Genomic DNA, 16,810 nt, shown 5'->3' on the forward strand with positions numbered 1-16,810 from the left:
AACAGGCTCTTTTTTTTTTTCCCAAAAAGTGCTATTACAAGCAGTGAGACTTGGGTATATCACTATGAACCAGAATCTAAGTTCCATGCAAACTGGCTTGGTTGGCCGAGTGGTTAGCGTATGTGTTCTCCAACCAATCACTGTGGGTTTGAATCCTGCCAAGGGCATGGATGTTTGTGATTGTCCTACTAACCAATTACCATATGTATTGCTGTGTCTTTGATGTCTTTGTGCCATAAAAAAAATAAAATCACTCAATCAAATGCAAATGATGGAAGCATAAATCATCTCAAAAAAAAAAAAAAAAATCTCTTAAAACTTATCTTTTGGGATAAATGAAAGAATTATTCTCATAGATTTCTTAAATTGAGACTATCAACAAGGATTAATATTGTAATACTTTGCAGGATGAGTGTGTTCATGCTGAATAGGTAATATCTTTATTCTTCAACCAACAGTGTGTGGATTCAAATTCCATTATAGTGTGAATATTTATGAAAATTAGGTGCTAATGATTTCTTTTGCCCAGCAAAAGAAAATCATTTACCTCTAACTTTGTACAACTCACCTTATTTAGATTTGATTATTATTGGAGGACTGAAATGGTTACATGGATTCCAGAACACGGTTTCCAGAATGACTAACTATTGATCTACAGGACTGAACAGGCAACCTTTCATGGATGAGACTGTTAAAAATAATAATAATAAAATAATAAATAAATAAAACTGTCCAGCTCATCAGACTGTCTGTGAAATTAGCTCATTAATGAAAGAGAAAGATAATAATGGAAATACCTGTTGGATTTCTGCTCAGGACATGGACTGGTTATTTTAACACCATGTTCCAACATAAAAATGTGCACAAATTCACATGGAGAGAAGAGGCAAGAAATAAGAAAAGTCTCATTGACTATGTTATTTTTGATAGTGATGTTTTCTCTCTAGTGCAGAACACTGGAGTATACAGATGATTTGAAATTGGAAGTGATCACCACTTAGTCTTGAGCAGGATAAAATTGAATTTCATACTTAAAAGAATAGCATGTAAGAAAGTTTTGAAACGAATAAAAGTTGAGCAGCTCTCACTTCTGAATTGTAGACTGAAATACACAAACATTATTCAAGAAAAAATGAAAGAGTTTGGGAACAGGAACCAAACTTTGGAGATTCAGTGGGAAGTCTTGGAGAAATCATTGATTGATTCTGCCAGAGAGGTATGTGGTGTGGTTGTCTGCAAGGGTAGAAAAATAACAACTCCATGGTGAACACAGGAAGTTAATGAGGCAGTGAAGGAAAAGAAGAAAACATGTCAAAAGTTTCTGGTAAATAAGTCAGCTTGTGCTCTTAGAGAATACAGAGACAAATGTAACAAAGCTAAACAAAAGTCATGGGAAGACTTTGGTAAGAACATAGAAAATAAATTTCAAGAAGGTGGCAATGTATTCTGGGGTTTGTTGAAGAAGCTCAGAAATGGAGGAAATAGTACTGTAAAAGGAATTACAGATGATGAAGGTGATATGAAAATGGGAGAAAAAGATATCCTTGAAGTATGGACTAATTACCTCGAAAAATTGTTGAATGAAACAAGCAGTGACAGCACAGTGGTAAAAAAAAAAAAACACTCAACAGGGATGCATTCAGGATACATATCCATACTTGAAGTAGAAAAAGTCATCAAAAGCTTGAAATGTGAAAAGGCAGCTGGAGTAGATGATATTCGACCAGAAATGCTAAAGTATTGAGGTATAAAAGTCTTACAGTGGCTGCACTGCATAGTTCAGAAGGCCTGGACAGAGGGGTGAATTCCAGCCCTCTGAATGTAAGAATTACAGAGGTATTTCTCTACTGAGTGTTCCTGGTAAGATTTATGCCAAGTGTACTTCAGAAACGGTTGAGAAGGATTGTGGAAGAGAAGCTTGGCAAAGAACAAGCTGGATTCAGGCCAAATAGAAGCTGTCAGGATCAGATTTTCACTTTATGACAAATAGTTGAGAAGTCATGGAAATATAACAAAGATCTGTATTTAAGTTTTGTAGATCTGGAAAAAGCATATGACAAGGTGCCAAGAGAGAAGCTATTCAAAATGCTACAGTTGTATGGCTTTATATCAAGCAATATTTAGTCTTTATTTGAATTGTAAGTCAGCTGTTAGAATTGAAGGAAGTACAGGAAGATGGTTTATAATATTAAATCTGGTGTTTAGACAAGGATGTACATTATCCCCTCTGTTATTCATTATCTATATGTATCACATTATGAAGGAAAGTGATATCAAAATTGGAAATGTTAATGTCAGCTCTTTGCTTTATGCTGGTGATGTACTTCTAAATAAATTCACTACAAGTCTGCAAGGTTCCCTGACTAAATTGAATAATTGTTGTAATAGATATGGTCAGCAATAACAAGATGGAGACAATGAAAATAGGCAGAAGCATTGAAATATCAACATCATTGTGAATGGAGAACCTATAGAACAAGTAAAACATATCAGTACATAGCCACGAGTTTTATGACGATGGTAAATTAAATATGGAAATAGATAACAGAATCAACAAAGCTGTTATGGTAGGAAGTCAACTGAATAAATTTATATGGAATAAGAGAGAAATTAGTCAAAACACTAAATTAGCTGTATACAGGACAGTGTTCAAACCAGTTTTAACTTATGGATTTGAGAGCTGGGTTAGAAATAAAACTCTTGATCAAAGACCGGAGACCTCAAATAGATTAAGGGAACTGAACAAATGGAATCAGTGTCAATATCATATTTAAAATGAGATATTAGGAAAGAACTTGACATGGTTAGCATCCAAGAATGTGTTAGCAGAGCTAATCTCAGGTGGTATGGTCACTTAAACAAAATGGGAGAGGAAAGATTAGCTAAACAAGTGTTCTCTGCCAGTTTGGCAGGAAGAAGACCCAGAGGAAGTCCAAGATATAGTTGGATTGATACAATAAAAAGTGCCTTAGAAGATAGAAATATAAGATCTGACAATGTTGAAGTTTACAGGTAACAGACTGATTTGGAGGAAAATTGTAGATAGGAAGTTAGTAATGATGTAAATTTTTCATAGTACTATCATATCCTGTACACCCCCCCCCCTTGAGGTTACATGTCAGGAATTTGATGATGAAGAAGAAAGAGATCTACAAGAACATCAATTTGATGAGGATTTAAAAGACATTAAAGATTAGTTAAGAAGTTATAACTTCAATTTTACAAAATATGTTCAGTATCAGTGTTTAACATTAGTAAAATGTATCTAAAATCAAAATAGATACGTAGGACTGAGAGTATAAGTTACTAGTAATTCCCAGATATCTGTAAATAAAATTTAATTGTTTCTAGTTTTATTCATTCCAAGCTGGTATTACTTTTCAGTCTGTCTTTGTATGAAGATTATTTATTTATGAATTTTGAACATACAGTATTAAACCATCTAAAGGAAATCCATAATGTAAATTGAAAAGAAAATACCATAAAATTTTATACTGATATTTGGTATAACACTTCCTGCTTATAATAAAATTTCCCACCTCCTCCTTTTTTGTAATATGTTGATTACCTTTTTAATGTCACTTCCACCCATGAAAGCTTGTAAACTAATAATTTTTTTCTGTTTTTGTTAATTTTATGTTTGCATTTTTTTTTTTTTTTTTTAAACTAAATCTGGAAACTTTACTGTCGAGATCAAACAGGAACTTTTTCAAGTCACTTCAGGTTTCCAGTAAGTGGAGTGGTGGTCTCACATCATGTGATGAAATTTATCTCTTACCTAAGGACAATCACAAACATCAGTACCCATGGAGAGATATGAACTTGCAGCCTCTTGGAGTGTGGATATGCTAATCACAGCCAATCAGGCCAGCACCTGAAGTTAGATTATATATAGCTGTGTTTGGTGTACATATTTTTAAATTATGTTTTTGTAATTTTTTTTCAAATAAAGATTTTTAATATAAATTATTTATATTTGAAGTTTCTTCATCAAGAAGAGAATAAAATATTTGATAGAAGAAATGTTAATAAAATAATATGAAGATTATTTTTCTTGGCTATAATTACATGCTTAATTATAACTCTTTCTGCAGTATGCTTTAATTGTTTTGAATTTCATATTTAGGCTCAAAAATATGTATGCACTGATTTAGCTATTCAAGATGACTTTAAAGAATCAAAGTTCAAAATGGTTGATCAGAACTCTGAAGATATTTCTGATGATGATGACGAGCCTACTGTGATATCTATATTAATGGATATTTTGAAGAAATATGGTCAACAATTCACTGAAGTAAGAAATGCATACCTTTTTTTGTATTTATTAGCATACAGTGAAATACACACTCTCAGAAATCAATATCTATTGCCATGTCAAACCTGAATGGAGGAAAAAAAAAAAAAAATATCATAGATATTGAATAATGTTCAAATCTAAACAATCTATGAAAAACATGAATCCAAACACTGAATGAACAAGAATGAAAATAATTATTATACTTCACTCTTTGCAAATATAGTGAAAAGTCACCAGGGTTTGGTCATTTACTTATGGAATCATTCTAAAACAAAAAAAACATAAACTTAAAAATATCTTGGAACTAAAGGATAACTTTGAAATTAAAAATCATACCTTAGTGTGGATACACTCTATACTCACTAGAGTGATTATAGAGAATACAATAACATACTGATATGAGTTTTGGACACTCACTGACAGTCAAAGGACAAGTATGTGGAAATTACTTTAGATCAGCGGTCGGCAACCTTTTCAGACTCGCAGGCCACATTCAACTTTTATTTTTAATAATCAGGCCGCAAGCATTTAATTAAGTGAAAATAGTAAGTGAAAAAAATATTTGAGTTATCAATTTTTATTATATCAGTCTTAAAAAACACAGAAATATTTAAAGTGCGAGATATGAAACATGCATGAAAATGAAACTCGATAAAAAATTATCACGTAAAAACAAAGTAATATAGATTATGCATCACAATATGTATCTCCCTGCTTTTTTGGCAAGCATTGATAAAATTTTTGGATATTTTTTAACGAAAATGTGTTCTTTAATGTGCACCAAAATCTCTGTTGTCATCGGATGAAGTTGCCTTTGTTATCCCCTCATGATGACTCACAAGGTTGACTCGCAGAAGTTGCACAGCGATATCAATAAGTATAGGTATAAAATTATTTTTAATTTATTAATTAAATTAATTTAATTTATTATTCTTATTATAAAATGTATTGTTTAAATAATTCAACATACAGGTAAGTATGGTCAACCTTTTATGGGCCGACAAAAATGCATGCATTTGGGCCGCATGCAGGCCGCCGGTTGCCGACCCCTGCTTATGGAATCTTGAATATATGCATTTCTCAGAGATTATCATAGTAGTGTCAACAAGTTGACCAAATTGTGGTCACCACTGAGGCAGTGACCACAATGTGGTCATTGCTGCATTGAATCTAAAATTAAAGCAAATAAAAGGTAAAGTTGGAATCACCTTATATCAGAGAACAATATAAATCCCACATTAATTCTTGAATACCTTCCTAGAATAATTCAGAAGTATTGAAAATGAATACAAACTATTGTCCAAAGCAATTTTAGAAGCAGCTCGCATTAGATAGAAAATTTTCACATGATAAGCAAACCCTGGATTACAATATTTTACAATCCCCTATGCTGTGGCATTTTTGTAAAAATTTAATTTTAATTCAGTAATAAAGATGAACACTTGTTATGTGACACCTCCTAGGAGCCCAAAGATTCATTGAGGGAGCAGTGTGCCAACAGGATTGAATGATCGATTCCCTTCCAACTACTAACCTCGCTCAAACTTGCTTAACTTTTTGTATGAGTTATTAATAGCAGAGGCTCTACCAATCTTCCAGTCGACCAATAAAGGAATGTCTGAACATTCCTTTATGGTCTACTAAAAATCTATACACACAAAGATTAGTACCACTGTTCAGCACAAAAACTAGTGGTCATCAGCACTTAAATGCAGAGTCCTAATAATTTGCTCCAATGAGAAGGCACTAAAGAATGAGTAAGAAATTGTTAGCCAAACCTTTATAAAGAATGCCAACAAGAAAAAAAAAAAAAAAAAAGTTCACAAGATTCTCCATAATAATGCCATGAAAGGTAAAAAAGATTACAAAAATTCCACACTATACATTAGGGGAATATCAGAAAAAATAGAATGCAGAATAATAATAAGTGATCAAAAGATAACCTTAAAATCCAGTATAAACAAGGATAATGATAGCAGGGAAAAATATAAAGAACTAAATAAAATTAAACAGCTAAAACCAGCTGGATTCTGAATGAGTATGGTAAGACTGAAGAGGAACTACAAAGAAACAACCCTAGAAGTGTTTTCCAAACGAGAAGTAGATTAATAAAATCCTTCACTAATACTAACTAGTCAATTGAGGATGAAAATAGCAGGCTTTTGACTGGAATCCTGAATGAAATCTTGAAGCATTGGCATGATCACTCAGCTAACCTTTTCTCAGAAGACAGTAACCTTAATAATCAAAACCTTAAAAGACATAATATAAATGACATTGGATGAAGGAGACTTCCCTATTTTAAGAGAAGTAGAAGCAGCAATTAATTTTTTGGGAAAATGAGAATCACCAAGCATAGATGGAATAACTTCAGAACTACTGAAAACAGGGGAGAACCTATTATAGAAGTCCTGCTTAAAATTTATCAAGATGTGTAGAACAGTGAATGATTGTTCCACATTGAATGCCTAAAGATTGGTGCACCTCTGTTCTGATTCCCATTCCCAAAAAAAATTGGGAATAGTACAAAATGTAGTGGTTACAAAACTTTCAGTTTAATCAGTCATTCAAGCAAAATTTTCCTAAAAAGTCTAGTATCGAGAGGAAAATAGAAAGTATGCTGTCAGAGAACCAGCAGGATTGTAAAAATAAAGGTACAACAGATCACTTATTTACAACACATCTAATTGGAGAAAAATATATTGATCATAATATAATACTATTTTGCAATATTTTTGTAGATAAAAGAAGGTCTTAGATTTGGTGTGGCATGATTCATTGTGGAGAATACTGAATCAGTACAGAACAGATAATAAAATAGTATGCCTAATAAAAACTCTTTACAGTTTCTGAGAAATGTTACTAGAAATCAATGACAGCTATAGCAAGCCAGCCATTCAATATGAAATGATGTGCATCAAGGCTCCATAGTTTCACTGATACTTTTTAATCTATATTTGGAATTTTAATCTTTAATATATAATAAACTTAGGCTTGGAAAACAGTGTACTGAAATTACGTTTAGTGAGAAGAAAAAAATCGATCTCAGATTTGCCGATGACATTGACCTAATAGCAGAGAATGAACATCAGTTACAACAATTAGTAGACTGAGTTTCTAAGGTATTTAGTGATTGTGGATTAAAGATCAGCATTCACAAATTAAAATGTATCTTCAGGCAATAAGCCTATGAAAATTTCAGTTAACACGTTCGCTGCCAACTACGAGTATACTTTTATGTCGATTTACCTACCTCCTATGCTAAACGCAAGTTAACCTTTAGTATAATCAGGGCCGGCAGAAGCGTGCATGCGAGCGCCACCGCCAGGGTGCGGTTCATAAGTTAATTTTTAAGAAACAAAATTTTTATCATAAAAACAAAAAATTCTTAGAATGATCAATATTAAAATAAATAGGGCCGGATACACTGAATAAAAATTTTAAAAAAATGTATATTGCAGCCTCTTTGATCAGCCGACTGTTTACAATTTGCAGCTAGAGCAGGCTAAATGCTTGCCTGCAGAATGTAGTGACTACTGCAATCTATCTAAAGTGAAACAATGAACGGTTTTTATGCACAGAAACAAATTTTCGTACCAAACATTTGTTGCTAGTTAACCAGTCATATGGTACACATCTCAGTAGGCTACTGACAGTAGCACAGTGCTGACTATTATTTCGTCTCTGTGTCGTGTTGTGTAATAATTTCTTGTGGGTATAAAATAGAAATGGAATCAAAAATTTAAAAAAAAGTTATTTGGTGCACAAAATCATAAGCGTCATGCTGCGAAAGAAGCAGATATTAAGAAACATTAAAATATTCTGATGCAGAAACAGAATATTAAAATATTCCGATGCAGATTGTAACCAACTCGATACATCAAAAATCAGAGTTGAAGAACCGTGCACATCATCCAGTTTGCATGAAAGTACTATTGCAACTATTGAACAAGATAATTGAACATGATTTAAGTGAAAAATAGTTAGGATTTAGTCAACTACACGTGTAGTTGACCACGAAACTAACATTGTTAGTCTCTGTAAATTTAGAAGATCCAGATGAATGGGGAAATATTGATGAAAAATTACGAGTTGTTTTAATTGAAATGGGGCCTGTTCAAAAGAAAAATATAATATATTCCAGAGATACATATGGTCGCAAATTTGGCGACACGTATTATAATAGAAAAATGGAAACCGGGAGCTCTGGCCAAGAACATGGCTCATTTATTCCAAAACTTTAAATTCTTTTTTTGCTTTTGTTGCAAACTTTTTGCGCCTACTAAATCAACTGAGTCTTGTAGAAGGTTATAACGGTAAGAGAAATGCAAGTACAACTTTACATAGACATCAGACTAGTTTAACTCATATGAAAAATTTCTTTAAATGGAAGGAACTTGATAAAAATTTAAAAAAACAAAACTATTGATTTCCAGACTCAAAGCATGTATGAAATGGAAAAGAAACATTGGAAGAGTGTTTTAGAACGCTTGATTGAAATTATAAAATTCCTTGGTAGTCGAAATTTAGCTTTTCGCAGATCATCTGATAAATTATATGAAAGGAGTAACGGTCTGTTTTTTAAAATTAGTCGAACTGTTTGCTATGTTTGATCCCATTATGGAAAATCATGTTGAAAGGGCCATACAACGAATGCAGTAGGGTACACTATTTGAGTAAAGTCAGTCAAAATGATATATTGGAAACTTTAAGTAATGCAATCAGGGATACAATTTTATTATAAGTTCGAAAATCTAAATATTATTCCATAATTTGAGACTGTACACCTGATGCAAGTAAAACAGAACAAATGACCATTATTATTCGCTTTGTTTCCTGTGACAGTGGAATTGTCAAGATCAGGGAAAACTTTGTAGGTTTTGCAGATATATCAGATTACACAAGACGTGGTTTATGTGCAACAATAATGGAACAACTGGGAAAAATGAAACATTCCCATTGAAGACGTAAGGTCAAGGGTATGACAATGGGGCAAATACGAAAGGGAAAAAATATGGGCTCCATTATTTGCTTTTGAACAAAAATCCTCGAGCGTTTTACGTGCCATGTGCTGCTTATACTCTAAATTTAATCATTAACGATGCAGCCAAAGTGAATGCAGATACAAGTAGTTTCTTTGCAATTATTCAAGAAATATAAAATTTCTTTTCATTCTCTTACAAACGTTGGGCAATCCTTTTAAAGTTCATAAAAAAATTAACATTGAAACAGCCATCAGAAACGTGATGGGAAAGTAAAATTAATGCAATCTGCCCTTTACGATATCAGTTAGGAGAAATTTATGGTGCACTTTTTGAAATTTTAAATAATGAAAATTTTAATAAAGAAACAGCATGAAGCACAAACATTATGTGCTAAATGGACTCGTGACAAAAATAAGCATCATGACGAAACCCCACAATCGCCAGAAGATAAATTTAGAGTGAATGTGTTTTATACACTTCTAGACGTTACAATGTTTGTTAATAGAACATTTTGAACAACTAAAAACATATTATGATAATTTCAATTTCTTGTATAGATTACTACAAATTAATAACGAAGATTTACGAAAAAATTGTGACGATTTAGAGATTCTCTTCAAGGACTACGATAATGAAGACGTAAATGCAATAGAACTATATGACAAGTTATGTGCTTTCCGGGATATTTTTCGGAAGGATAATTTAAATATTCAAAAGCCCTTTCAATATTCTTAATTTTATTGTGTCCAATAATTTATCTTTCCCTAACTTTTCAATTGCTTCATGAATACTATTAACCTTACCTGTTAGTGTAGCGAGTGGTGAACGTTCCTTTTCCAAAAATTGATTATAACCTATTTAAGAATATGTATGTCACAAAAAAGGCTTGTTAGTTTTGGCGTTAATAGCTATTGATAATGATGTATGTGCAGAATTAGATGTTAAGACCATTATTTCTAATATTGTGAATATGAAATCAAAAACCTTGAAATTTTAATAAAAAAAAATTTCAAGTATATTTATGTAATTTAATTTATTTTCTGTTGTTCTGTAAAGATATCATTTTTTGAATACTTATATTAAATGTTCTAATTATTTCTAAATTCTTTTCTTATTTTCTCATCTATCTTGAGTTTCTTTTATTTTCCTAAAAGATAGTTCCACTTATAAAAATTAGTAAAAAATTTTTAGAAGTTATTAAGAATTTAGTTACTTGTAAAATGCAAGAATTTTTTAAACTTTAGTTCAAATAAATTTTAACTTTAATTAAAATTCATTTTAATTTTGTTAGTGATTTGGGTCGGTGAGAAGGCTATAATCCCTGTATCATTATATTCAACGATTAAAGTGAAGTGGCTTTATCAAAATTTGCTTTAACTTTTGAGAATTTTTTGAATATTCTGGTTTTAAACAATTATCCTGCCTAGCCAACACCCCAAGTTCTTTACATTTAGTGAACAAACGTATGGCTGTTCTGTCAAAATTTATTTAAGAAATTTCAAATAATTATAATTTTTATTATCGTAAAAGAACCACACACTCCCAGATCATTACAGGGGCGCTTAGATAGAAATTGCATGTGGGTGCCAAAGACCCTAGCGTATAATTATATTCTGAGTATAATTATGTTAATTTGAACCCTTGAATTCTGAATAAAGTGGAGAGCACGTCTGGGGGCTTGGTAGAAGGGAAATAATTTCAACTAAAATATAATATATTATATATGTGCCTCAGAAGCCAACTATGAATATACTCGTATGTCGATTACCAATCTCCTATGCCAAGCGCGAGTTAATTCATAGTATAACATGTAATTTGTAAAATCAATTTAAAAACAAATAAAATCAATTAAAATAAAAAACAATTTATTCAAATTAAGAATGGTACATTTTAAAACAATTTTCCAAGCACAATGGTGATTTTTCCTGGCAGACAGGACAATAATAACTGTGTTTCGCGTCGTTGTTTGTTTTGTGTACACACATACAGGATGGATTTGTCAGGGGATCCTTTTTTTCTGTTGGTGGTAAAATTTCCTAATAATGGAAATCCCATTTCCTCCTGGTATTCTCTGATGTTGTAAGTTCATCCATTCCAATAAAAGCTGAGATAAATTGATCTCTAAATTTTAATGCAATCATTGCATTTCCAGTAATCGTTATAAAATTTATGTGCATTTTGAATGTATACCTCAAAAAAATGCGTATTGCCAATTTCTTTGGCCATCCAATTGTCTTTCGTAAGGTGGAATAGTAAGAAAGCATTTGATCAGAGGTGCCTGACATACCCGAATTATAATTCCTAACGTTATTTGGTTTTAATTGAAATTTACTATTCCGATTTTGCGCTTCAACCATTTCAAATTTGTGCATATTTGAAATGGAAAGAACTTACCTCTTATCCTTCCATTTGCTGACTACAACAGGACCTCTTCTTTGCCAGACAAATTCCCCTTTTTTTAGTTTCTTCTGAATAACATGTAGTGGATTGTTTTTCCTATTATTTCTCAGTTCCACACACATAAGTTTTTCTGTCGGTAAGAAATTCCGTCAGAGCTACCGAATTATAAAAATTGTCCATATGCAATACATATCCCCTGTCTAAATATTCTTCCATCAAGTGGAATACAATATCATATGTGTGACCCATTTTCGCTAAAGAGGATTCAGATTTTCCTGTATAAATTTTTATTTTTATCACCAATCCATTCGATTTGCATAGATCATAGAATTTCACGCCATATTTATGTTTTTTGTTTTTTATGTATTGCCGAAACGCCAGTCTACCATGCCACAACACCATTGACTCATCTATACATAAGTTTCTGTCTGGTGTGTAGCTATTTCACATTACACTATTAAAATGATCTAGGACTGGTCTTAATTTGTGCAATTTATTATTAGCTGTTTGGGAATTATCTCATCATCATCAAATTCCTGCCATGTACCCTCAAGGGGTGTACAGGATATGATAGTACTACATGAAAAAAATTACATCATTATTAATTTCCTATCTACAATTTTCCTCCAAATCAGTCTGTTACTTGTCAAGACTCCAACATTATCAGATCTTATATTTCTATCGTCTAAAGCACTTTGTATCGTATCAATCCACCTATATCTTGGCCTTCCTCTGGGTCGTTTTGCTGCCACCCTGGCAGAGAACACTTGTTTTGCTAATCTTTCCTCGCCCATTCTATTTAAGTGACCATACCACCTGAGATTAGCTCTGCTAACGCATTCCTGGATGCTGACAATGTCAAGTTCTTTCCTAATGTCCTCGTTTTAATATGATATTGCCATTGATGCCATCTGTTCACGCCTATAATCTTTCTCAGGACTCTCATATCTGTGGTCTCTAGTCTTTGGTCAAGTGTTTTACTTCTGACCCAGCTCTCAGATCCATAAGTTAAAACTGGTTTGAACACTGTCTTGTATACAGCTAATTTAGTGTTCTGACTAATTTCTCTCTTATTCCATATGAATTTATTCAATTGACTTCCCACCATACCAGCTTTGCTGATTCTGTTGTCTATTTCTATATTGAATTTACCATCTTCAGTAAAAATCGTGCCTAAATAGCTGAAATGTTTTACTTGTTCCACAGGTTCTCCATTCACAACACAGTTGACATTTTCAATGATTCTGCCTATTTTCATTGTCTTTGTCTTTTTATTGCTGACCTTCATACCATATCTATTACAACAGCTATTCAATTTAGTCAGAGAATCTTGCAGACTTGTAGCAGATTTATTTAGAAGTATAACATCATCCGCATAAAGCAAAGAGCTGACATTAACATCTCCAATTTTGATATCATGTTTAATACCACTTTCCTTCATAATGTGATCCATATAGATAATGAATAACAGAGGGGATAATGTACATCCTTGTCTCACACCAGATTTAACATTAAACCATCTTCCTGTACTTCCTTCAATTCTGACTGCTGACTTACAACTCAAATAAAGACTAAGTATTGCTTGGGATAATGCCCCATTCACACCATATAACTGCAGCATATTGAATAGCTTCTCTCTTGGCACCTTGTCATATGCCTTTTCCAGATCGACAAAACTTAAATACAGATCTTTGTTATATTCCCATGCTTTCTCGACTATTTGTCGTAAAGTGAAGATCTGATCCTGACAGCCTCTATTTGGCCTGAATCCAGCTTGTTCTTCACCAAGCTTTTCTTCCACAATTCTTCTCAACCGTTTCTCAAGTATACTTGCATAGATCTTGCCAGGAACACTCAGTAGAGAAATACCTCTGTAATTCTCACATTCAGTTTTATTTCCCTTTTTATATATGGGTACTATGAGAGCTCTACTCCAATCATCGGGAATTCGTCCCTCTGTTCAGGCTTTCTGAACTATGCAGTGCAGCCACTGTAATACTCTTATACCACCATATTTCAGCATTTCTGATCGAATATCATCTACTCCTGCTGCCTTTCCACATTTCAAGCCTTTGATGGCTTTTTCTATTTCAAGTATGGATATGTATTCCTGACTGCATGCCTGGTCAGTGTATTTTTACCACTGTGCTGTCATCACTGCTTGTTTCATTTAACAGTTTTTCAAAGTAATTACTCCATACTTCAAGGATATCTTTTTCTTCTTCACCTTTATCATCTCTATCTCCTTTTACAGCACTCTTTCCTCCATTCGTAAGCTTTTTCAATAACCTCCAGAATAATTTGCCATCTTCTTGATATTTATTTTCTATATTCTTGCCAAAGTCCTCCCATGACTTTTGTTTAGCTAGTTTTACACCGTGTTTAGCATTCTCGCATTTGTCTCTGTATTCTCTAAGAGCACAAGCTGACTTATTTGCCAGGAACTTTTGATATGCTTTCTTCTTTTCCTTCACTGCCTGTTTAACTTCCTGTGTCCACCACGGAGTTCTAATTTTTCTATCCTTGCAGACAACTTCACCACATGCCTCTCTAGCTGAATCAATCGGGGATTTCTTCAAGGCTTGCCACTGAATCTCCAAGGTTTGATTCCTGTTCTCAAACTCTTTCATTTTTTCTTGAATAATCTTTGTGTATTTTAGTCGACAGTTCACATCTGAGAGCTGCTCAACTTTTATTCGCTTTAAAACTTTCTTACATGTTATTCTTTTCAATATGAAATTCAATTTTATCTTGCTCAAGACTAAATAGTGATCACTTCCAATTTCAAATCCTCTGTACACTCTGGTGTCCTGCACCAGGGAGAAAACATCACTATCAACAATAACATAGTCAATGAGACTTTTCTTATTCCTAGCCTCTTCTCTCCATGTGAATTTGTGCACATTTTTATGTTGGAACATGGTGTTAGTAATGACCAGTCCATGTCCTGAGCAGAAATCCAACAGATATTTGCCATTATTATTAGCTTTGCTCTTTTCTCCAAATTTTCCCAAAATATTTTTGTATGTCTGACAATCATTTCCTACTCTGCTATTTAGATCCCCAACAAGGACCAACTTTTCATTTTTCATTGTGTCAGTTGCTTTTTCTAAAGCCTCAAAAAATTCCTCCACTTCTACCTTAGTAGAACCGTCTGTGGGACCATAGGCACAAATAAGTCTCATTGTCCAGTTCCCCATTCTCATATTTGTCCACATTACTCTACTTGAGACTGCCTGCCATTCAAGAAGATTAGCCTCGTATTTTGTGTTGAATACTATGGCTACTCCTTCTTTTCCTTGATTGTCATTGCCTGAATATAACATTTTGTATTGCTGACTTAACTATTTCTTTGTTGGCTATACATTGCTCTATATGTTTTTCCAAAGCTACAAACCTTAAATACCAGTATGTGTTATTTTCCTGTGATTTCTTGATGACAACTCTGTAGTCTGAATCCAGCTTGTACTTCATTAAGTTCTTCTTCAACAATTTATCTAAGCCTCTTCTCAGGAATGTTTCATAATTTGCTTGGAACTCTCAGTAAGGAAATTTTTCCATAATTCTCATATTCAGTTTCATTTCAGTTTTTTACGGCTGGGTAATATGAGACCTCTATTCCAGTAATTTGTAATTCATCATTTTTTGATATGTGCACACTCAAGTGTTGTACGGGATACTACATTAGAACTATATAATGAAGTTTACACGTTTACTAACTTCTTATCACAGTTTTCTTCCAAGTTTATCTCTTATTTATCTGATCTCTAATATATTGCCAAATCTTATATTTCAGTCTTATAAGTACTGTAAACTGCATTACTTATAAGACTGAAATATAAGATGTCTCTTCTTCATGTCATCCTGGTGTCAGATGCCTAATTTGCTAATTTTACTTCTCCCTTTTTGTTTAAGTTCTTGTTTTATGTTGTTGGCATCTTTCTTTCTAACATCTTCATGTTTAATATGATTCTGCCTTTGATGCTATCTATTCTCCTCTCTGAGCTTTTCTCAGAACTCATGTAACTGTAGTCAGATCTCTAGTCCTTGATTACTTTGTCAGCCTGGTTGGCCAGGTTATATATTCCTGCTCTAGAACTAATAAGCTATGATCTTGGCGTGGACAAAGATGTTTGTTATTGTCTTTAGATGGGAGATAATTTCATCATCCTATATTAGACCACCTCCCCACTTATTGGAGACCTGAAGTGTCTTGAAAAAAGTTCCATGTTTGACTGTGTATGTAAAAGTAAATTAAAAAATACTAAAAAATTAAAATAATAAAAAAATCCTTAGCTCACCCATGATACTGATGTACCATAGGTTTACAACCTTTTGTGGATAGGAAATGCATTAAAAAAATTTTAAATAAAAAAAAATATATTACCAGTCTAACCAGATCCATAAGATAAAATTCTTTTGAAGTATCTTGAATAATGCTAGTTTTATTATTTTGGCAAATTTCTGTCTTATTGCATATGAATTTATTAGCTGGTAAGGATTTGTATTGAAGGTTTGTCGATCTGTAAAAGGCTTATGAGAAGGTGCGAAGAGGAAAGCTTCTATATTGGGGTATGATAAGGGCGGACATAATCTCCACTGTTATTATCAATATGGATCACATTATGAAGGAAAGTGTATTAAACCTGATATCAAAATCGGTGATGTTAATCTGAGCTCTTTACTTTATGCGGATAGTGTTATACTTTTAAATAAATCCAGTGGAAGTCTGTAAGATTCCTTGACTAAACTGAATAACTGTTGACTGTTTTAGATATCTTTGCAAAGATCCTAAGAAAAATTGTAGAAGAAAAACTTGGGGAAGAATGAGCTTCATCTGCAGCAATGTAGGTGAAACTGCTCTATTAATTACTATACCTGCACTCATGCTAATTTGGCAGTGCATGTCATTTTTACTGTGTCAGAAGTTGTACAGGCAAGAAGTAGCTTGAATGGAAGAGAACTGTACATTTTTATGGCATATGAAGACCCTATGGATATTTTGTGTTTGTGCTAGGAAAGGCTAAAGTTATAAGTCATCATAAAAAAGAAATCTCCATTCTTGTCTTGCCTTGATTGGAGAGCTGAATATTTTAAAAATTAAGGAGGTGGAATAGGGTGAAGTGAG

General features: G+C 32.9%; 1 protein-coding gene across 3 annotated transcripts in view; it reads left to right on the plus strand.

The window, feature by feature from the left end:
- Positions 1–16,810, plus strand: part of LOC150096745 (uncharacterized) — a 178,141-nt gene that overhangs the window by 130,720 nt on the left and 30,611 nt on the right. For all 3 annotated transcript variants that reach the window (XR_016549812.1, XM_090408294.1, XM_090408296.1), the window contains one exon: positions 4,127–4,294. Coding sequence is in view for 2 of the 3 variants with exons in the window: in XM_090408294.1 (XP_090264420.1) it covers positions 4,127–4,294 (168 nt within the window). In the remaining variant the exon portion in view is untranslated. The remainder of the gene's footprint in view (positions 1–4,126; positions 4,295–16,810) is intronic.

The sequence above is a fragment of the Typopeltis vanoorti genome, chromosome 18 (assembly GCF_054136105.1).
Source record: "Typopeltis vanoorti isolate ZY-2024b chromosome 18, IOZ_Tvanoo_1.0, whole genome shotgun sequence".
Lineage (NCBI taxonomy): Eukaryota > Metazoa > Arthropoda > Arachnida > Uropygi > Thelyphonidae > Typopeltis > Typopeltis vanoorti.